The following is a 23,646-nucleotide window of genomic DNA, read 5'->3' as shown; positions in this document are numbered from 1 at the left end:
ACACTTTTGTATGTTCCACAAGAGTTTTTAATACTGACCCAGGTTTCGGCAGTACACACTGTCATTATCAAGGTGAATATACAAAAAATTTTGCAAGCTTATATATACCTTAGGGAGAGGGGGGTTAAGACAGGGAGGAGGTGGTGATGGTGGGAGGGGAAAAGCTAACGAGGAATAGTTTCCTCAAGGTCAGTGGGTTTACTTGCCGAGTCCAGCAGGACTGATGATAAAGGGGAGGAGTGTGAGGGGTACAAAAGGTCGTTAACCACCCTTACATTTTTGTTTCGACATGCTCTTAAAATTTCTAACTGCTCAAGAAAATCCATCGTTTTACCTTTACACACATTGTGGAGAACCTTGACATTGAAATCACTGCTATGGTTGCAGTCTAACAGATGTTTGGCAAAATTAGAGGTTGAATCGCCTCTTACCCAACACTTCATATGTTCAGCTTAAGGTTGGAAGGCGATATTTGGTGGAACTTGTTCGCGGGAAACATAATGAAAATACACTTTTGTATGTTCCACAAGAGTTTTTAATACCGACCCAGGTTTCGGCAGTACACACTGAGATACACTTTTGATAATGATACACGTTGATAATGACAGTGTGTACTGCCGAAACCTGGGTCGGTATTAAAAACTCTTGTGGAACATACAAAAGTGTATTTTCATTATGTTTACTTCATATGTTCATTTGCCCTAGTTTTTATGGCACGTCCGGTCTGACCAATATACACAGAATTACAATCAGGCATATTGCAATACAATTTATACACACCGCTTTGGTCCTTGTCAATAAATTTTGGTTTTGAATTAAATAAAAAATTGCCAACTTACAATTACAAAAAGTGTATCTTCATTATGTTTCCTGTGAACAAGTTCCACCAAATATCACCTTCCAACCTTAAGCTCCTTTGCACTAAGCAAGTCATGGGTGTACTTCTAATTTAATACAGTAAAGAAAATCATGATTAGCTTTAAAAATTCGAACATGAAAATTGAACACTCAATTAATAACCAGAGTTAATAACCAATGCTTGGAACTGAAAAGGTATCTGCAGGAGCAAGAAAGTACAAGCTACCCATCTGTCATGATTAAACCAAATCCATTTTGGAAACCTGTACAGCCAGAGAATGCAACTTTAATTAATGAATGTCTTTATCATTGATTAGATCATTTGACATAATTTTATTTTTAGGTCTGAGAATTTCTCATGACAGTGTTGTTGTTTTGCAGTGACGGATTTGCACAGACAGGAGGAGGCTGCCACCTGACTGCCCTCACCCCTGACTTAGTGCCCGAAATGGCTAAGGAGACTTGTAAGAATTGGTTCTACAAAATTGCTTCCATTAGGGAATTGGTGCCAAGGCTTTACGTTGAGATGGCAATTTTGAAATCATATGCCTTTCTTACTTCAAGGTAATCAAGGAATGCTGTGAGAATTTATTTTATACTTATATATTTTTATGGTAAATGAATCTATGCATAGGCTATGATGTTATCTGCTTTCCTCCAAATTGGAATAATAATAATAATAATAATTTTATTGGTCCCAGGACTTTACATTGTAAAATATAGGACATGTCATGCACAAAAATAAATACATACACAATCAAAGTCAGAATCAGACACTTCTGTGGTAGGCAGATTCCTCTAGAAACTGAGTTGTGCTATAATAGCCTTTGTTGACTAGAAAGAGTTTAAGATTAGATTTGAAAATTGCCCTTGTAGAAGCTTTTTTTATGGTTGACGGCAGAGCATTATAAACCTTGATAGCCATGTGAAAAGGGCTCTTATTGTACATTGCCGTGGCGTGGCAGTACATATGTACATCTCCACTATGGCGAGTGGAGTGTCCGTGCACTTGAGCATTGGTAGTGAGATCTTTTATATTATCTTTGACATGCATACACAAGTGATGAAATATGATTAGGGATGTGCAAATAGTATCCGCGAATAATCGAATACCTCGAATACTAGAAAGTATTCGACATTCGAGATCTCGAATAGTTATGCGAAAAGTACCTCCTCGAATACTTTGAATTTTGCGTCATACACTGTCGCACGCACGTCGTTGGTAGTCGACTCGGAAAAATGTAGAGAACTGTAGTCATTTAGTGCTCGCAGCACTGTTTTACGCAAGTTGACGAATTACATCAAATTCTTGGATTTGAGCGGTGAAAAGAGTTCGACGAGGGAACCGAAAATGGTCGGGTGAAAAAATCCGAAAATACCCGATTCCCCCCACCAGGAGAACCTCAGTGCCGTGGGATAGCAACCTTAGGGGATTTCCCACGATCCGCTATACCCCTCCATTCAGCACTCGCCTCACCCACTCTGACGCTTTCCTCTTCTCCGAAATCAAACAAAAAGTCCCTGCTCGTGCAGGGATCGCATTACGAAGACCTTAGCTTCAAAAAAAAATATTGAGTTACGAGAACAATAAAAACGTGTTTCACGCCCTCCCCCCTTTTCTCACCCACTGACCTTTTTCTGCCTACCTGCTTCAAAGTTCCCCATTTCTGGAGGTCAACTGCTGGGTGAGTACCGTGGGATACTTACATTAGCGCATTTCCCAAGATCCGGTATCCCCATCCATTCAGCACTAGCCCCCCCTCTGAGGCTTTCCTCTTCTTCGAAATAAAAAAAGGTCACAGCTCGTGCAGGGATCATATTACAAAGACCTTTGCTTCGAAAAAATACCAAGTTACGCAAGAACAATAGAAACGTGTTTCGGGCCCTCCCTTTTCTCCCCCACTGACCTTTTTTTTCCCTACCAGCTTCGAAGTCCCCCATTTCTGTGGAGGTCAACCGCTGCATGAGTCATCTATTAGCACAAAAGGTGTCTAAGAATGACTTTCGTCAATTGATGTTACACCTTTATTGGATTGAAATATTAGTAATGTTCGCATGATTTCAAAAAGAATAAGACCAAACACGACGTAATTCTGAGTTTATTTAAGCATTTTACGCAAAGAAACTAATGTCCAAATACGATGGAGACTTGGCATTCTGGCGAAACTCGATATCCTCGCAACTGAGCTCCTCGGAAGTTGATGCCGTATTTTTTTCGAAAACATACATCAAGTTACAATTATGAGTTATGCTATAAATCTCTATTGTCACAGTCGAAGGGATATTTTCTCAGGATATTTGGTTTCTCCCTGTTAGCAATTCGAATTCATCTGGTTATCTCGTGAGAACTTCCAAAGATGGACTGAAAATAATTGAAGAAATCCGGTGGAGAAGCGCGTGTATTTTGCAAAACGCCTCGGATTGTCCGCTAGCACTTGACAATAGGAGTGAGGGTAAAGCGAGCTACCTGTTGAAAATAAGAAGTTGTATGAAGTCGAGTATCAGATCGGCGTGCTGCATAAATGGAGTTTGGTAGATAAAAATATGTACATCAGACAGAAATCCATTGTAGCAGTGTAAAAGCCGAGATGGCATGCAATCATTTTTTCGAGAGGTGGTGGTGTCCCCTTAGGATATTTGAAAGAGGTGTTAGTTGAATCAACTATAAGCCCGAATTGTTTCCATAAAATTAAAATATTCCATTAATCAGCTAAATTCCGGTTCGAATCCTTTAAAGGAAATCAAAATTACTCCCCAAAATCTTGAGTACCTGCTGCATATGCAACCGAGTCAAACATTCCAGCATTTATCGTTTAGTATTCGAGGTATTCGAATATTCGAGCAATGATTTAATATGCGAATTCGATATTCGAATTCGAGAAATCTGCTATTCGACCCATCTCTAAATATGATATTACAGTAGAACCTCACTTATGAAACTCTCAGCGGAAAATTAAAAAATTTTCATAAGTGAGGAAGTTTCATATGCGAGTTTTTTCGGTATTTAGCATGAAATCTTTTTCAATAGGAGCCGGTTTGTTTCCAGGATTTAATTACTCATTTGGAGGCAAGAAATCAAAGCTTAATAATCTTATTTACTCACAAGCAACACCACAGATGATGTGTTACTTTAAGAAAAACATAACTTTGTATTCCTGAAGAACATTACCCACGGTTGAACGTCTTGGTCGAAATGCTAGCATTTCTGGAACCAAGCGTTTCGCACGGCTGTTATACTGAATCAATTTCGGAATGGTTATACTAAATGTTCACAAAAAAGCCAATTTTCGAAAAAAGCTGGATCATTAACAGCAGTTTTCAGGGAATTCATTTTACCACCCTGTAGCGTATCCAGGATTGGAATGGGGGGGGGGGGGCCAAGTATGGGGTTAACTCCCAGAAGTATTGCGGGTCTGAGCAAAAATTACCATTCAATCCTGTGTAAATTGGATGTCCAAAGCACGGCAATCAGCACGCACACAGCAATCTTTGCATAACCGAGGTTCTACTGTATCTAGTTAATGGTGAATATAAGATGATCAACGTATGTCATGTCAAAACCCTTTAGGTGTTGCGTGTACAATCATAAGAGCGTGGAAAGAGTGTTTTGATTTTTTGTTTGAGTGGGACTTTTGTGCTTTTAAATATTAGACTTCACCAAGTTCATCAAATAAGACATTTTAAATAACTCTTTTGTGACACTTTTTCGATGCCCTAGGACTTTTCTGAAGAATAAGACATTTTTGGGACTTCTTATTTATTCGTAATTCATAAGTTGATAATGGGTGTGGTATTATTCTTTTGTGTTGGAAACATAACACACCCACTGAACCAAGGAAATTTTAACTTTAGGATTAGTGCTGAGAACATTGTTAATGGTGTGCTTTTAGGCCAATGAGTCGGGAATGCATATTTATTTCCTATGTATCTCCTATCCCCTCCATCAGTGTCATTCTCATTAATGTTTTGCAGTATTATGTGTTGAAGCATGTTCATTATATGTAAATTGCATTATCTGTTACCTTGGTAGTGAGTTCTCTGAGGCCCTGTTGAGGCTGACACGAATGATTCGAGGCATTGGCGATCCTCTGGTGGCAGCCTATGCGCGCTGTTATCTTTGTCGTGTGGGACCACAACTGATGCAGGTTCATCCCCCGGCAATATTGGGTCCGGATACTCATGCATACCTGAGGGAAAACTTCTATGACTTCATAGGCTCATATAATCAGGTAAATATTTTCCAAGTTCCTACCCCTGAAATGAAATCTCTCAAATAGGCCTTTGCATTGCAGGAGTTGAGTATACTAATTCCAATTATTTGTGAAGTAAGAGGTGTAGGCTGAACTAAATATGGCTTATTAGTAGGGATGGACAAATGCAGATCAGATCCTAGATTTCAGGTGTTGGAGCTGCCGAAATTTTCATATCCAAGTGCTTTTTTAACTGCCTGTTGTGAAATTAAGGAATTATTCAAGTTTCTTCAGGGTACTTGAAGTAAAAGGAATGCTATTTTGACTGTCATACACATTTTCAAATTTTTCCTCAAGCACATTTCCCCAAATGTAGTCAATTTTCCACTATGGTTGTTCAATCTCTTAGGAAGTTTCACGCCATATACCTGTCATATTTTGCCTTAAAATTTTCAATTACGGCTGAAATTCTATTACGTAATCCATGCGAGAGCTTTTAAACAATATGGTACATGAGTAGGACAAGCATAGCAGTGTATTGGTGCATGCAAAGAGAGAATTGGAACTCTTTCCACTCTTATGGGGTTTTGCATTCACTGAAGCTTTAATTTAAAATTTTGCATCCAGATTCGATGCGTGCTACGACTTTGGATCCAACGCATCCAGTGAAGGGCAACATAGGTGGATATTTGGATCTGATGTATCCAATCTGGCCATCCGTAGTTATTTGCTGGTTGAGTGAAGGGATCCTTCTGTATTGGTTTTTGTTTCCTAGGTTTTTCCAAGGGAGCAGAAAAGAAGACGAAAGCTGTGATAAAAGGAGCAGAGCGTTGGTGCATTAGATGTCTAAGGCGTTTTGTGTCCTTCCTAGATGGGTGACCAGACTATGTGCCAATTGACTTTATTTCTACCACGCACTTGCAGCCCGGAGTGTGCTTGCGTTGGGACCCCAAGGACAGTTGCGCTGTCCTACAAGAGGAAACGGCTTTGCCATTTGCCTTCATAGTTCTAGGGTTACAAAGATTTTCCTTGAGAAATTGGTAGTCGCTTCCAGTTTTCGAATATATTCCGAGTAGAGCTTTTGATTGGCTATAACCTCATGAAATAGCAAGCCCACGCTAGGGTGTTGCTTATTTTTTATTATTTCAGCTTATTTTTTATTTTTGTTTCTATACAAGAGCTTGTAAACACAATGGTGGTGAAACTTCAAAATAATTGTGATTAATGGAAATAATAGCAGTCATGAATCCCATTAGAGCCACTCCAGCATATATGTACACCTAAGTTTCCCATTAACAAAACACCTATTCTAAATCGCCGGCATACTGCCGCCTTTCAAGCAGACACACAGCCAGATTTTTCCACGACGATGCTGCGAGCTGGCGACATGACAATATCAAAGACAGGCTCTGATTGGCTTGCTAGCCACGGTGACAACGCAGCACTGATCTGTGAAGGCACCCTGTGCACCATGACATTTTTCGTGCTATGCTTAAGTACTGCCATCTCCAGGGCTCGTACAATATGAATATCGATAATTACCTGGGAAATTAGGAATCACCAAAGAAAACAAAGTGAAAGGGATGAATTTTAATTATTAGAGCAGTGTAAGGCTTTGTTTCATTTTATGCGATGGCAAATATATTCAAACATTAACACATCTCCCACTGTCATCTTCCTCCCATTCCCCTCCCACTAATAACGGCACCTAGGAAACTAAGAGCCTAAAAGAAGAACCCAAAATAGGAGCGTGCGGAGCATACTCAGGGCCGAAAATCGAATAAATGCGTGGGTGTAACTGGCTTTAGGTGTTGTAGATCTGACACACATCTGGTATTTTCTGTTTAATAAACAGAGAATACAAAGCATAATAGTTGATGCTTGCTCAGTGGTGCATCGCCCTCGTGAAATATCTGTTGTAAAACAGAGCGTACTCAGCAAAAGGAACTTTTTGACCTCGCAAAATCTGATTTATTTTGCATGTAAAACATTTGGCAGTACAAAGATTATCACTCGCAAAAATGAGATTCTCGTAAAAAACCGTACTCACAAAACCGAGCTTCCAAAACATATGAAAACATCTAGTTACCTGTATTTACACTTGTAGAATCAACTGAAAATGATTTAATAATGTTCTCTAATCTCCACTACTCAATGAACAATTTCAATCGACCCCACACTCAGTGGTGGCAGTGGCGGTGAGTTTTGGAATCAGTAATGTTGTTTTCCTTTCATCAATCGGCCATGAGATTTATAGAACCATTTATATAATGACGTAATATGCAAGATAATATTTAATTTACTTGATTCAACGAATGAGTAAAAATTTCCTTTAGAAGCCAGTAACCCCTCTTACTGCAACATTTTTTTCAACCGTATATGAAGATAGTAAACTTGTCACCGAAAATATTAACAAAGCTAACACGTTAAATTCCCACTTCGAAAGTGTATACACTACTGACGATACCGAATTCAATTTAGACATTCCATATATGTACTTAGGAACTGATGGAAGAAATCTCTATACGATGGGATGGAATAACTAAACAACTAAAATCGATTAAGAATAGTAAATCTCCGGGTCCGGAGGGAATACCCGCGCGTGTCATCAAGGAGGTAGCTCTACAGATCGCACCTTACTTAGAGATCATATTCAAGAAGTCACTCTCCGAAGGGAAGTTACCGCTAGACTGGAAAATTGCAAGCGTTACACCGATATTCAAAAAGGGTAACAGGCATGACCCAGGCAACTATTGTCCAATCTCATTAACATCGATTATAGGCAAGATAGTTAGCATATCGTCGTTAGCAATATCATGACTTCCTTGGACAATCGTAACTTTCTCCATGGCAGTCAGCATGGATTCTGAAAAGGTAGATCCTGCGAAACACAGCTCGCGCTCTTTCTTCACGACGTCATAAAATCTGGTGAATCGAAAAGACAAGTTGATGCACTATTTCTAGATTTTAAGAAAGCTTTCGACACTGTACTTCACAACAAACTTTTATACAAATTACAGCCATGCAGATTAAAGAAAACATTGGTCATAGAGGAAATATCGTCATTTCTTAAAAGAATAATTTATCATTACCAACAATGTCATTGCATAAAAAATAAATCCATAGAGATTTAGTTGTATGAGGCTCTTTAGTTTTGCAATTTATTTTTATAGCCTAACTTCCTGTTTACTCTTTAATTCAGACTTCTTGCAATACTGGTCATATCTCCTCTTCTTCTCTACTCGAGGAGCTGTCCAAGCTGCCTTCTCTCTCTCTCTGTAAGTGATAGCTTGAGTTTTTTTGAAGTACTTATATTGCAGTTGCCTTTGTATTTTCAATAGCACTCTGTCCTCGTCATTTTGCATTACTTCTAGAGCATTTAGGGTGGCAATATCTAACAAACAAGCCATTTTTTTTTTTTAACTGCATACCATTCTTAAGCTGCTGCATTGGTTGCCTAGGAGAATTTCTCTTGAGTTTTAACAGCTCACTGCACAGTGCTTCTATTTTCTCTATTCCATGTATTTCTTGAATAAATGAAATTCTTGACATAATAAATAGTCCAGAATGGGACCAAGGACCTCATCGTTAGTCTTGCATTTGCTCTCACTCCTTGTTTCAGGGTTAAGTGGAGGTGATAGAACACCTTCAGCACTTCACGAGCTAAAGGAAGCTTATTTTTCATATAACAAGTGGCTATGGTTCCTGGGACCCTGATTGGGACTACTTCACTAGACTTGGGTGTGATAAATGACATCGTTTTTATCACTAGCGTTTCAACTGTGAAAATTTACTCTACCATTTGAAATCTGACTGCAATTCGGTGAAAGGAAGTGCAAAATATGCAAACTAGGGCAAGAAAACATACATATAGTTGTCTCTAAACATCTTTCTTAATGGTCCCATCTATGTATTCTGCTTTTTGCAACAAAACAGTCTCCTATACTTATAACAATGTAAAACAATGCAACTTTTTAGGTAACTCCACCATTCTTCCGCCGACAGTCGTTAGAGAAGGCACGAGGGGGACAAAAGGCAGTGAGGGGGGCATGACCCATCAGATGACGGTGAATGTAGTCTGCCAGGGACAACAATGCGTCTCGCTGCAAAAGCCTATGTTCCAAGCCGTGAAAAAATTTCATTCCGCTGCCATAAATTCCTACACTATAATATTTGTGGAGTAAAATAAATTGTAAAAAATGAGGTTTCCTTTGGGTCACCTCTGGCATCCCTCTCACTGATGGACGCATTCTCAAGGACTGTTAGTGTCCGTAAGTGAGAGATTTCATTGTATGGAGTAAGATTATTATAAAAGTTAATTTTGTTTTTTGTAATTTTGAATGACTTGCAGTTGTTCAGCCGAGGAGTGAAAGGCCAGCTGGAGAGTCAGCGAGTTGAGGTCGGCACCTATCTGACCCTTTACTCGCCCTCCCTTGAGTGGATCCTGCAAGGAGTGGCCAATGACGCGAGCTGTCGAGGTGGCGATGCCGAAGAGAAAGCTCTAAACAATGCACTGGAGAGGTGCAAGGACATTCAAAATAGGTGAACCTCTCTTTCATCCACTCTTTCTGAATGTTCTTGCTTGGGAGATTTTTTTCAAGTACGGACGAAATGATTTTGTGCTTAAAATCTCCTATGCACTCGTAGAGCTCAGCTGCCTCCCATCCTCTCTACCATTCACATCTTTCCGGCCTCGGTGGCACTGGGGTGATGTCTCCGACTGCTAACCTAGAGGTCGCGGGTTCGAATCCCGACCGGGTGGATTGTCCACCATCATGGATGCATGGATGTCTGTGATTGTCAATCAAGTTAATTGTAAGAGAGGACAATGTTGTCCTAAATTCGCTTGAAAAATAAAGACGAAATTATTACCGTATTTTCCGGCGTATAAGACGACTGGGCGTATAAGACGACCCCCAACTTTTTTGTTAAAATATATAATTCGTGCTATACTCTCCGTATAAGACTACCCCTTTTCCAACGCACACTACCGGTAAATAAAAAACATCAGATTTGATTTCAATATAGAAATTTTTAATTAATATGCTTATGACATCATGGCATGACATGATAGCATGAAAACGGTCACTAATAAACATAAGTCAGTTCCTCATAAAACATATAAAACTAAAACAGTGCAAGTGGATTAAACTTTTCCTAAAGCAGTCTGATACAAGGAAGTTAACAAACGATAGAGAGAGCTCGCAAGTCACTGCGAGTCAGCAACGCAGTTTCCATTTAAAAACCTTTAAAATCCTCCTGTTCGTCATTTGATATCATGAGTACATCAATAACGTCTTGTTCTACATTTGTAAGGCAATCATCATATGGATCAAATTCCGTATCAGATGGTGTGGTCTCAGCTTCGACTTCCTCTTCATTTTGTCACAAGTAGTCGTCCTCCATACCATCTAACGAATTTGATATGCCACACTTTTTGAAAGACTTGATTACTGTTTTTGCATCAATGTCATTCCAGGCTTTTATAACAAATTTGCACAAAACATCCAGGGTTTCCGTAGAGCTCACGTGGCCCCACGGCCGTTATTACCACGTGACCACGTTTTGAATTCGTTGTCTTGGCAAGTCAGGAGCTCTCGTGATCCGTGTGATGTCTTTAATTTTATAAAGTGAAAATGAAGCACCATCGTAGTGTTTCGGGGTGTGGTGCCCATATTTCGAATGGGAGGTAGTGTACTGCCTTTTGCTTCGTATGTCAGTGTTAAAGCCAGTTGTCTGATTTATATTCCGTGCTCACGCGCCTGTTAATGCATTGCATTCACAACTGTCCTCTGCCGATTGTGTTGAAGTGCCTCCGACCGTTGGTTTAATTGTCTTGCTTGGTTCTCCCTTGGCCTCCTTTTAACATGGAAGTTCACAAAGCCTGGTATATTAGATCTCAGCACTGGGTTAGGGTTAGGGTTCTGCAAATGTGTGAAGTGTTTGTTCAGTGCGGCCACCCCTCCTCCTTGCTGCCACATTCCCGGCGTATAAGACGACCCCGACTTTTTAAAAAAGATTTTAGGTGCTAGAAAGTCGTCTTATACGCCGGAAAATACGGTATTATATTATCCACTCAGATACTTATTCATGAGTTAATGTAAAATTGAACCATAAGTATTGTAGGATCTTCCATTAGTTTAAATGGCTGGTATATGCAGTAAAACCGCCGAATGTACAACGAAGTAGTTGGAATCAGAAAAATCATGACTTTGCTGTAGGAGGTTTCATTGTATGGAGGTCTTGTGCGAGTTGCGTCTCCCTGGGGTTATCCCAGTGTTCTGTTTGTTTTTTGCGATACAAGTTGAGTAAATTTCTACATATTGCGTAATTCACCTTGAAAATCTTTCCTGTATTGATGTTAAATTATCTTTGTTATTCACTATCATATGCTGTGGCTGTCACCATATGATTTCCAATCTGCGTATTTCTAATTGAAATATTTGTTTTTCTTATCCTTTCTGATCTATGCCTCATTGCTTATTTTAGTTACTGTCTGAAATTAAAGGAACACTAAAATTTATGCCTATGGGTTTCACATTGTTAAAGTGCTCCTTAATTTTCTTGAGTATCTAGCCAGTATTATTCTTGGAGTGCAAGTCTACAACTCAACTAAGGCAGTATCAATTGGCTGTTTTGTGCAGCTAATTTGCTTGAAAGAGCTCATATTGCCCTTAAAAAAAAGACTTAAAAAAGAAAACACTTTGTTGAAAGGCCATTTAATTACTGGTAAATATCTATGTTTGTGACCGGTATAAACTAGATAATGATAAACGAGGATAGTAGTTAGGTGGTGTGAGTAAGTTATCATGAGTAAAAGGTGCCAGTCAGCAATGCATTGAGGTCACAATGGCAATCTCAGATGTTGATGCCTTTGTAGAAGCTGGACAGCATCAGTATTCTGATGTTGGCACAACCGTTCTTCTGTGCCAAAATGCAGTCACATCCTTGAGTACGCTAGGTAATACTATAATAATTAATATAATATAGGTATAGGTAATAATGCATTTTGTAATAATGCACGCCCTGTCGTCATTCATCCAGTAATATTCTCTTCATATTTGAAGAAATTTTAAGTCAGGTTTGCCCTTTTTCAGTCAGCAGAACGTCCCTCATTTTGAAATGTGGGCCGTTAGCAGGTTATTACTAGTAAATTGTAATAATTAGTTATTAAAGCACAATCAAATGAGTTGAATATGTCTCATGTTAAAAATTAAGAGAATCATATTGCCTAAAAGAACCTTCTCCCATTACCTTTCGAGTCTTTTCTGTCACTCGAAGGACCCCTATCTAAACCAAGTATAAAAGCGAATATAGCTATTCAAAAATCTCTAGCTGCTCCGGTAATAATGCATCCTAACATCTCGCCTCTGTCCCTCTGCACCAAGTGGATCCAACATGCTGTCAGGTGCCGCCTCGCTGCTGAGTGGCACATGCTGCACTGTCTTTGTGGCACAGGTAGACAACATTGGGCCAATACATAATGATGGGTATTCCGCTATATGATTCTAATAAAATCAAAATTAATACTTATGTGGACTAAGTCAATATAAATTATGTTCAAACAATTATAGCTACATGCTGAAATACATGGTAGTACACCCCAGTTATATAAACTAGTTAACGGCCAATGCATACAAAGCTTTAGCTATGGAACTTCTCCATGAATACGACCGCTTTGTAGACGTTCAGTTTGAGTGCTCACTCATTTTTTGGATCACTCAGTGGAGCGTGAAATACATATCTTCTATGTTCGTTGAATCCTTGAACTTCCAAGAGCATGAATCTGAAGTGTAAAATGGAGGAATTATTTACCTCTTTAAATTCATAATCTCTTTGCTTTTTGAAGACAGGGGAAATTAGTACGAGAGTAAAGGCATGAGCAGGTAACCAATCCAGTGCAGTCTCAGTGTTGCCTAACCTTATTGATGAAATGGGGGCTTAAGGATCATATTAGTAGTAGAGATGGGTCGAAAGCAGATTTCTCGAAATCGAATTCGAATATTGAATCATTGCTCGAATATTCAAATACCTTGAATACTAAACAAGATAATAGGGAGTAAGTTTGATTTCCTTTAAAGGATTCGAACAGGAATTTAGCTGATTAATGGAATATTTTAATTTTAAGGAAACAATTGGGCATATAGTTGATTCAACTAACATCTCTTTCAAATATTCTAAGGGGACACACCACCTCGCGAAAAATGATTGCATGCCATCTCGGCATTTACACTGCTACAATGGATTTCTGTCTGATGTATACATTCTTATCTACCAAACGCCATTTGAGCGGCACGCCCATCTGATACTCGGCCTCATCCAACTTCTTATTTTCAGCAGGTAGCTCGCTTTACCCCCACTCCTGCTGTCAAGTGCTAGCGGACAATCTGAGGCATTTTGCAAAATACACGCGCTTCTCCAGCGGATTTTCTTCAATTATTTTCAGTCCATCTTTGGAAGTTCTCACGAGATAAGAAGATGAATTGGAATTGCTATCAGGGAGAAACCAAATATCCTGAGAAAATATCCCTTCGTCTGGGACTCTAACAATAGAGATTTATAGCACAACTCATAAATTGTAATGTAAGATTTAACACTTTCCCGGTGAACAATATGTAAAAACTCCTCTCGGGATACCGCGTGGGTAAGATTATATGAATTGTTATCATAAATTGTAACTTGATGTATGTTTTCGGAAAAAAATACCGCATCAACTTCCGAGAAGCTCTGCTGCTCATATCGAGTCTCGCCAAAATGCTAAGTCTCCGTCGTATTTTGGCATTTATTTCCTCACATAAAATGCTTAAATAAAGTCAGAAATGCGTCGCGTTTGGTCTTATTCTTTTTTAAATTACGCGCACATTACTAATATTCCAATCCAATAAAGGTGTAATATCAATCGCCGAAAGTCATTGTTAGACACCTATTGGGCTAATAGGTGATTCATGCAGCAGTTGACCTCCAGGAACTGGGAACTTTGAAGCAGGTAGGCTGAAAAAGGTCAGTGGGTGAGAAAAAGGGGGGCGCGAAACACTCTTATATTGTTCTCGTGTAACTTGATATTTTTTCTAAGCTAAGGTCTTCATAATATGATCCCTGTGCGAGCTGGGACCTTTTGTTTGATTTCAGAGAAGGGGAAAGGGTCAGAATGGGTGAGGCGAGTGCTGAATGGAGGGGGATAGCGGATTGTTGGAAATGCCCTAAGGTTGCTATCCCACGGCACTGAGGTTCTCCTGGTGGGGGAAACGGGGATTTTTGGATTTTTTTCACCCGACCATTTTCGGTTCCCACGTCGAACTCTTTTCACCACTCTAATCCGCGAATTTGATGTAGTTCGTCAACTTGCCTAAAACGGCACTGTATGCAGTAAACGACTAGAGTTCTTTACACTTTTCCGAGTCAACTACCAACGACAGTGTGGGACAGTATACGGAGTGAAATTCAAAGTATTCGAAGTATTCAAGAGCGTACCTTTAGCATAATTATTAGAGACCTCGAATATCGAATACATACTTTCTAGTATCCGAGGTATTCAAGTATTCGCAGATACTATTAACACATCTATTACTACTAGTCATTCCCCTGAGAGTCCCCTTTGGGGGTCCCTTCTCAAGGGACTCCTAAGGGAATCTTCAACAATGGTATAAATAAATGTTCCCTGCTTAGGGGACCCCCAGCCGATAGACGTGGCAACTGTGAGACGTAACAGCATATGATTTGTTCAGCGTTAGTCACTTGTTTATATGCTAATAACTTGAGATGGTGGCGCAAAATGGTCTGTTTTCAATGGTGGAGAAGAAAATCTTGTGTGATTTGGTTGAAAAGTATAAATATAGATTATAAAACAAGAAATCGGACTGAGTACAATACGAGGTGAAGAAAAAGGCGTGGCTAGCTGTACACATTGAGTGCAACTGCCTCTGCAATGCTGTTATAAGAGAAGAAAAACTACTTTAAAAAAAAAGTAGGTTAACTGATTTTATGTAGTTGATAATTCAATATTGAAGTTACTTAGGATAACTACATACTCGCCTCACCAGATTTGGTATTTTCTGTTGTTTTTATAATGATATATAAGAATGAGTTTGTGGCAACAGAACATTTGAAGTGAAAAAAATAAATTTTAGGAATGCATCCTCTCTGAGGGACTCCAGTAATGTGGATTGGAGTATCATGTGTAACCATCATACGATATGAGTTTTGCATGCTGACTTGTACAAATTTATTTGCCTATTAAGTCTGAAAAATGGTATTTCTGCAATGCAGTTCTTGCAGAAATACCATTGCTCTGGCATTATTTCCTTAGTTATAGTATTACTTGTTTTGGTGCGAGTAGATGTGAATTGGCTAATTATAATAACAATGAATAATAGTCCTCAATGTGGTTTGACAACAAACTTTGGTAAATGGTGCTTGTGATTTAATAGTCTATAATATTGCATTATTAACTTGAATGATAGTAGCCTTGGGAATCAATACAAAATCAGTGGAAATTATTTAAATTGGGGCTTTAAGAGGCAGTGAGAAAAACTTTGTCTATCTAAATGACGTTTGATACAAAAGTTTTTGTAAAAATCTGTCACTAACGTCAATGATACACTTTCCATGACAACCTACCTTGTACAGTAAGTGCATTTCCTGAATGCACGTACTTTCTAATCACACTCAGGTTTACCCTTTTTTTCTTTTTAATGATTGCAAGGACATGGAAATGGGGATTTTGCAATACTTGCCAAAATTTCACATCAGCCAGTAACATGGTGGTATGAATATTATTACCAAGAATATTATCAATCGCGATCAGTGACACACTAGGCTGACGGACACCAAGCTGCTTGCCGCAACCGATTTCAATAAATGATGCAAAAGATAGTACACATAATAGTCAGAGCATGCGTATTTATCACACAATATATTATTTCAAAGAGTACACTTGGTGGACGGAATATACTCAAGGTAAGTAACTTGATAGCTGATCGTGGCATAAAATCTCAGCGCTATCAATAATTTCTCATGCCCATTCATGAGAAATATTTGATAGCGGAGGAACTTAGGAAAGCGGTATCGCTGCAGAAACTCACTATCCCTAAAGAAATTGAAGGGACTTTATGCATCGAGGACGTAACGCTTCTGCTATCTCACATTTTGGCCCGCCAAACTCTCTAGACGACGAACAAGCCCCTCCAAGTTGTCTATCCTCGTCAAAAATACAGTGAGTCCTCGTTTAACGTCACTTACTGTTCCTGAAAAATGTGACTATAAACGAAATGACGTTAATCGAAACATAATATCCCATAAGAAACAATGTAGAAAGTGAATATCGGCTCCCAGACCTCACAATTCCTGCGCGAAAAAAATGTTAGCGTATCATATCTGGGGCATTTTTTACGGTGGGAATGCTAAACTATCGCATAAATACGAGTTCCTGTCTTCATTGGCGATAATATAGCAGCAGTGACGTAAATCCTTCTCCATTTTTGTATCTTCCAGCATTTGCTTTTCAGCTTCGCTATGGTGGTCGCCCGGGCGAGCGTCGCCTCGGCATCATCATCGCTGAAACATCGTCGCTGTTACAGGAACCAAAATTATTGTGATCTCAGCAAAAAAAGTGACGATGAAAACTCCAAGTTCTACACGGAAAAATGCCTTGAAATCACTTTTTAGGTTCCTGAAAACCATCATGTCAAGTAAAACCTTGCGCACCTACGCAAGAATTCGTTTTGCAGAAATTTTTGCTAAAACCGTAATCGCAATTAAGAATAAACACACCGTTTTACACTTTGCTTAGACTGACTGTATTACCGCCCACAAAACGAACAACCTGCAACGCCCGCCGCTTCGCCTTTTTTTTTTGCGCGAAATTTAAAAGACTTGACGTTATTGCGAAGCGTAGGTGCGATAAACGAATGACGGTCTCAAAATTTTCGTGATGTTATCGCGAAATGACGTTAAATGGGGTGACGTAGAACGAGGACCTACTGTATCCCTAATGATAAGTAAAGGAAAAAATGTGAACTTGTAGTCACCTAAGTGATACACAGGAAAAGGTTAATGTACAACTAATGAAAATGGGTGAAAACAAAAGGTTTAGGAATGGTCGAATGAATAATATGACTGGATGAATAAATGGTATGATATGAATTGGTACGGAGGTGAATAAAGGTATAAATGAGAAAATTTTTAGCGATAGCGCAACAGCAACAAACGTACTATTGGAATAAGCCAGAACACGAAGTCAACAAAATGCGATAGCAATGAAAGTGTTTATTTACAACCCCAGTAGTTCGAATTTTCTCCGCTTCATGCACATGTTGCAAGGTGAGGCTCACTCTGCCCCCAGCGGAGGGGACTCCCACAGCCTAGGAGACGACTATTAATACCAGATTTTTATGTGGGGGACCGTAAGGGGCTAGCTGGAGATGGGGGTCTCTATCGGGGAGTTGACCATTAATACAGCCCTAAGTGTCATTATGGCTGAGGCCTCACTTCAAGGTAGTCAGCATCTAAGTCCATTTTGTAACCAATGATATCGTAATTGTAGTATGATTTTTTTTCTTGAATCATCTGCATTGATTAAGCAATAGTGTGCAATGCCAATAGATTTTGTGTAATGCTATGATTATTGAATGTTACTGCTTTACTCCAATTGAATCCCAACTGTTTTTTCTTACTCAATAAATGTTGCCTTTTTGTGAATCATTATTCTTCATTTCTCTTGGTTTTCACAGTGGCCTCATCCTCAACTCCATCATGTCTACCTTCAAGCCTGCGCTGATTTCTAATAAATCTCTCCTATTCATTCAACTGATATCGGCATGTGATGACAATGGTGAGCAGTGCCTGTAATATTTGTGTCCTCAAGATTTTTCTGTTTAGTAGGAGCAAATTAGACTTGGCTAACTGTTTGAATTCTTTTGTGCATGATCACACTATCATAAAGTTTTGTAAAAGAAATTGTCTAATCACGTACAGTTAAAGATCTTTAATGCAGGATTCTAAACTACAAGCATCTATGTAACTAAAGGTTTGATGAAATTTAGTGAGCTCCATTTTTTTATGTCGTCCTGATGAAATGATGGCCATAAAAGCCATTAAAAAGCCTTCTTGAACAGCCTTGTTTCTAAGGTCATCCGAAAAAGAGAATATTATCTCTTGAAGGCAAATAAAGTCACCGAAATTCTACATTATGGCTGCAGTAGCATGTGTTGTCTTTTTCTACCAGCTTATGCCACCTCTCTACAGAAGGAATGGAGGTGAGGGACAGTTACTTTGCTTATGCTGCAAACTGATCATAACCGGCTGGTATTTTATCCCATAGGATTTGATTTTGAATGAAACAAGGGTGAAAATTGAATACCTATCAGCCAAACTCTTCAAATGGAGAAAAAAAATTCTTCAACAATGTGGAAGTTATGAGAAAAATTGGTCCATGCTGTGCCAAGGAATTCTTGACAAAATGTCATATTTTCTGGTGCTCTACCTTTTTATCTTTCAAAAGTGAATTAATGGTGATCAGTTTTCCGCAATGAGTGATAAAATTGTCTTCTGCACTGCAACTTATCATCTGTAAAAAAAAGCGAGACACCCGAGAGGGTTTGAAGAGCCTCTGGGAGTCTTTGTGGCTTCATAGCAGCAGATTCAAACAATTCAATACAGTGTGCTTCTCACTTGTCATAGGTACATTTATAGGCCTATCTTTTTTCGCGTACCATCTTCCCTCTCTCTTTTCAGGTTTTCCTCAGCACCTTCTCATGAGGACTTTGGGCTGGTGTCTGTCCCATGACTCCTCTGGTGCTTACCTGGAGTATAATGATGGCATGGAGCCAAGGGAGTATCATTTGAAGGTTTTGAATGCTGCCTGGCGGTTAATTGGAAAGCTGCAAGTTCCATCAGAGTACTTGGGATGTGCACTTGCGTGGATACACTACCCTCTGCGTTGCCTCTCTGTAAGTTGGCCTGAAGCAGTGTCATACATATGTAGTAGAACTGTGATACATCAAACATACATAGAAAAATGGTGAGTTTTAAGCTCAATCAGTCAATACTTCAATTATATTCTATCCTTGTAGTATCAAACAGTTTTCTGGGGTCTTAAAAAAATTTAACTGCAAACATAGAGAGAAGCTTCATGGGTACAAAATTTTACAATCACAAATGAGGTCAGGCCAAAGTCATTTTTCATGTTATTCGCAAAATTTTCCATGGTATGAAAGTCCAGGCATACGTCTGCCCCGAACTGCGGCCTTCAACACCCTCTCAACCATGCAGTAGTGAGTGGGTTGATAATCTGGTGGACCCTCCGAATATCTCTTTTGTTTGAGGGACAGGCGTTTTGATCTCCTATTTACGGGAAGATTTTTTTCAGTCACTTGTTGAAGAAACAAACATATTTGCGAAGGAACTCTTTCATAGAGGTGTCTCCAAAAGAGCTCTTGTATGATGGACTGGAAAAATGCTATCAGCAGAGGAGTTCAAAGTTTTCCTGGGACTTACATACCACATGGGGATTATTTCTCCACACCAGCTAGCCGACAAATGGAGTACTTATGCAAAATTTGGGCATTAGTATTTCTCTCATTACATGTCGTGTGATCCGGGACACCATGGTGAGAAATGTTCTGCATTTCACCAGAAATCTGGTGGATTGAACATCTAAGGACTCCATTTTCAATATTAGGCCTATTGTGAAGCACTCTTTTATCTTACTTATGATAATCCATGACACCAATGACAAAAATCCAGCACCAAAGCGACACAAATAGCTTTATTGCGAGCTTCGTGAACAATTGCTCTTATCCTGAAATATAGTCAAGACGCTCATTTTTTTAGGCCTGGCAATATTTAAATACGGAGCACGTCAATTGACGTGGTGCCAAATTTTGCAAAAATAATTTTAAAAAATTATTCGAATCATGGCGCTGGGTTCTTGTCATTGGTGTTGAGGATTACCATAAGTAAGAGAAAAGGCATTACTATATAAACATGTATAAGGGATTGTACTAAACACAAATTAATGAAAAAAAATTTTTTAATCAGCCGATTCTGACGACTTACACGAAAATCGGGTCCACATTGAATGTATTAATACTAGAGATGTGCGAATAGTATCCGCGAATACTCGAATACCTCGAATACTAGAAAGTATTCGATATTCGAGATCTCGAATAGTTATGCCAAAGGTACCGTCTCGAATACCTCGAATACTTTGAATTTCGCATCATACACTGTCGCTCGCGCGTGGTTGGTAGTTGACTCGGAAAAATGAAGAGAACTCTAGTCGTTTAGTGCATGCAGCGCTGTTTTAGGCAAGCTGACGAACTATATCAACTTCGCGGGTTAGAGCGGTGAAAAGAGTTCGACGTGGGAACCGAAATTGATCGGGTGAAAAAAATCCGAAAATCCCAGGTGTCCCCCATCAGGAGAACCTCAGTGCCCACTCAGTGCGCATTTCCCACGATCTGCTATCCCCCTCCATTCAGCATTCACCCCACCCAATCTGAGGATTTCCTCTTCTCCGAAATCAAACAAAAGGTCCCAGCTCCCGCAGGGATCGTATTACGAAGACCTTAGCTTCGAAAAAAATATCAAGTTCACCCAGTGCCCAGGTGTCCCCCATCAGGAGAAACTCAGTGCCGTGGGATAGTGACATTGGCACATTTCCCACGATCTGCTATCCCTCTCCATTCAGCATTCGCCTCATCCACTCTTCTCCAAAATCAAACAAAAGATCCCAGCTCATGCAGGGATCGTATTACGAAAAGACCTTAGCTTCGAAAAAAATATCAAGTTACACGAGAACAATAGAAACGTGTCTCACGCCCCCAACCCTCTACTCACCCACTGGCCTTTTTCTGCTTACCTGCTTCGAAGTTCCCCATTTCTGGAGGTCAACTGCTGCATGAGTCATCTACTAGCCCAAAAGTTGTCTAACAATGACTTTCGGCAATTGACATTATACTTTTATTGTATTGAAATATTAGTAATATGCGCGTAATTTAAAAAAGAATTAGACCAAACACGACATTTTTCTGACTTTATTTAAGCATTTTACGCAGGGAAATAAATGCCGGAAAGGTGAAGAAATACGACGAAGGCTTAGCATTTTGGCGTAATGCTCAAAGAGGGTGCTTTCCTATCATTTTTTATTGCCTAAATCGAAAGATTACTACTCCTATAGTACGTACATCACACTTTTAGATTTTTAAATGGCGGTATATATTTTTCGCGATTAAATAAGAAGTGAAAAATTTCAAGCGCGAATACGCGTCGGGTAAGTATGAATGCAGGGAAAAAATCCGCGTGACGTTGTTCTGCTTCCCGCTGCCGCGAGTGAGGTGACATTGGGGCGAGGCTTTGAGCGCTGATACGTTGCAGGATGCTAGCAGGTAGCTGAGCACCATGCTAGCTGGTAGTGCTTGACTTAAGAAAGGATTATTAATACCTTATGAAACGAAGAAAACTTTCCCACCTTAGCCAGTTTTAATAGGTGATTATTAAGACATGCTTCCCTGAGCTCTGTGCCTCATGCATGAATTGGTAACCTCAGAGGATGTAAAACTACTATCCTCTCGTGAAGAAACTAGGTACCTGTGATGTCTCGTGGAGTGGCATCGCATGGGCGCCAATCTGGCCTTTTTCAAATGAGGATTAAATTGACCATTGCCATTCATTTAAACTGGGATTTCGAAAACCAAATAATTTATATATTATGAATACACTAATGGAAGGTAATGAATCACAATCAATGCCTTTTGTTTTCTTTAATGAAGGAAACTACTAGTGATGGGTCGGTTCGATTCCTCGATTCTTCGATTCCTCGATTCTCGGCCAAGAACCGGAATCGAAAACGAGTACTTGCCAAGGTGAAAAATCGATTCCGATTCCAGTGGTACTTCAAACCACAAAATATACGACCGCGATCCCAAAAGTCATTTGAATTTTCGCGCCTCGTAATCGTGATAACAAAACACATATCTTCCTGGGATGTGCGAGTACTCGAAAATTCAAGTCGAGTCGAGTCGTTGGTACTCGACTCGAGCGTTTCGAGTAGCATTACGAATGTCGAGTCGAGTAGTTAAGGTTATAGAGCTTTCGAGTATAGTAGGTCCAGCGATCTGCCGACAGGAAGCGCTATCATGAAACTCGTGTTATAATGCCGTTTTTAAAGCCGATTAGTCATCCTAATGCCTTGGCCTGGTAGTTTCAGCTTGCCGAATACACTATAGCAAGGTCGGTAAAAGCCTTTTACCGACCTTGCACTATAGTTGTCGACATGGGCGCCGAATACCTTTACGGCAGCCGCGGCGGCCGATCGTCTTCCTACCCGGCGCGCACTGGTCCGAAATCGGAAAAAGCTGGAATGAAGTCCAAAATGACCTTTTTGGGGATAGAGACTTGAAACTTAGCGTAAATACTCATAAATTATTACCAGATATAGATTTATATGCCGTTTTACATGAATACGACCCTTTTGTGAGATACAGTGGCCCAAACATGACCAATTTTTCAATGCCACGCGAGATATCGTTTTTCCTCAAAAGATCTTTGAATTTATCCAGGTGGTTTTGCGTTGGTATGAGTTTAATGGAATAAAAAAACGCAATATTCCTTTGACCTGGTGCTTTTCCTATATTTTCAATTACTTTTGAAGATTTTGGCTCTCATCTGTCTGGTTTTACAACGCAAAATGGCCGACCCGTTTTTCACGTGAAATTTGACATAAAGTAGACATTATCTTTCGTTTACGAAAAATATAACTCGGGAAATTTGAACCACAATATAAAGTAGAGATTTCTAAAGATTACTAAGTAGAAATCTTGGAAAAAAATTTGCGACGAAGGAAATAAGAGCGATTTTTTAATCGCGCGTCAAGGCCGACCTACACGCCGCGGACCTCTGAGGCTCGGTAACTGAGGCCGATTTTTCAAGATTTTTAAAACATTAGTCTTGAAAATCGTCATGTAAAGCATGGATAATCGTCTTAATTGACTTAAAACACTAAACTGAGGATGTTAAAAAGGATTATGTATAGATCGACTAGGCCATTTAGCGCATTACTCGAAAGAAAATACTAAGGATTGGATATTTTTCGGAACCATCCCACGCATAAGAAATATGGTTCGGGTATTGAAGTAAAGTGAAGAAATTAAGTCAGCATGCTTAAGAGGGAGAAAAATGAACTGTTTCTACGAAAGGCAACAACGGATACCCTTTTTCCCTTTCCACCTTCACCGAGGTGAGTCGCGCGGAAGGGGGAGTTTTCATATCACGAGGCATCTTTTAGCCTTTTTTATTACTGCGTCCGTCCGATGTGATATTCGTTTGTAGCATTTAGTTTCTTTCTTGAACTTAAAAAAAGCAAGAGACTTTAACGTTGATTAAATGACGTGAGAAGTATAGAATTTTTTTGGCTCTACAAAACTAAAGTTTAGTTCTATAGTTCGTTTCCTTCGTCCATTTGAATTCCATGAAGATTCAAGGCCCAAATAAATCGTTGATATAATTTTTAATAAAAATTCCAAAGTCTCCAAAATCTTGCAATTTTGGTAGGAAAGTACTTGCCCAGTCACACAAGTGTGTAGCGAAAGCCAATTTTCTG

The 23,646-nt window shown here is 39.4% G+C and overlaps 1 protein-coding gene across 3 annotated transcripts in view; it reads left to right on the top strand.

The window, feature by feature from the left end:
* The window catches only part of LOC124164566 (VPS35 endosomal protein-sorting factor-like), a 104,417-nt gene that overhangs the window by 43,193 nt on the left and 37,578 nt on the right, over positions 1-23,646 (top strand). For all 3 annotated transcript variants that reach the window (XM_046541943.1, XM_046541944.1, XM_046541945.1), the window contains exons 7-11: positions 1,240-1,422; positions 4,889-5,087; positions 9,400-9,590; positions 17,777-17,877; positions 18,780-18,994. In XM_046541943.1, coding sequence (XP_046397899.1) covers positions 1,240-1,422; positions 4,889-5,087; positions 9,400-9,590; positions 17,777-17,877; positions 18,780-18,994 — 889 coding nt within the window. The remainder of the gene's footprint in view (positions 1-1,239; positions 1,423-4,888; positions 5,088-9,399; positions 9,591-17,776; positions 17,878-18,779; positions 18,995-23,646) is intronic.

This window comes from Ischnura elegans, chromosome 8 (assembly GCF_921293095.1).
Source record: "Ischnura elegans chromosome 8, ioIscEleg1.1, whole genome shotgun sequence".
NCBI classification, from domain to species: Eukaryota; Metazoa; Arthropoda; class Insecta; order Odonata; family Coenagrionidae; genus Ischnura; species Ischnura elegans.
Note: the sequence above shows the minus strand (reverse complement) of the source record. Positions and strands in the feature narration are given on the sequence as shown.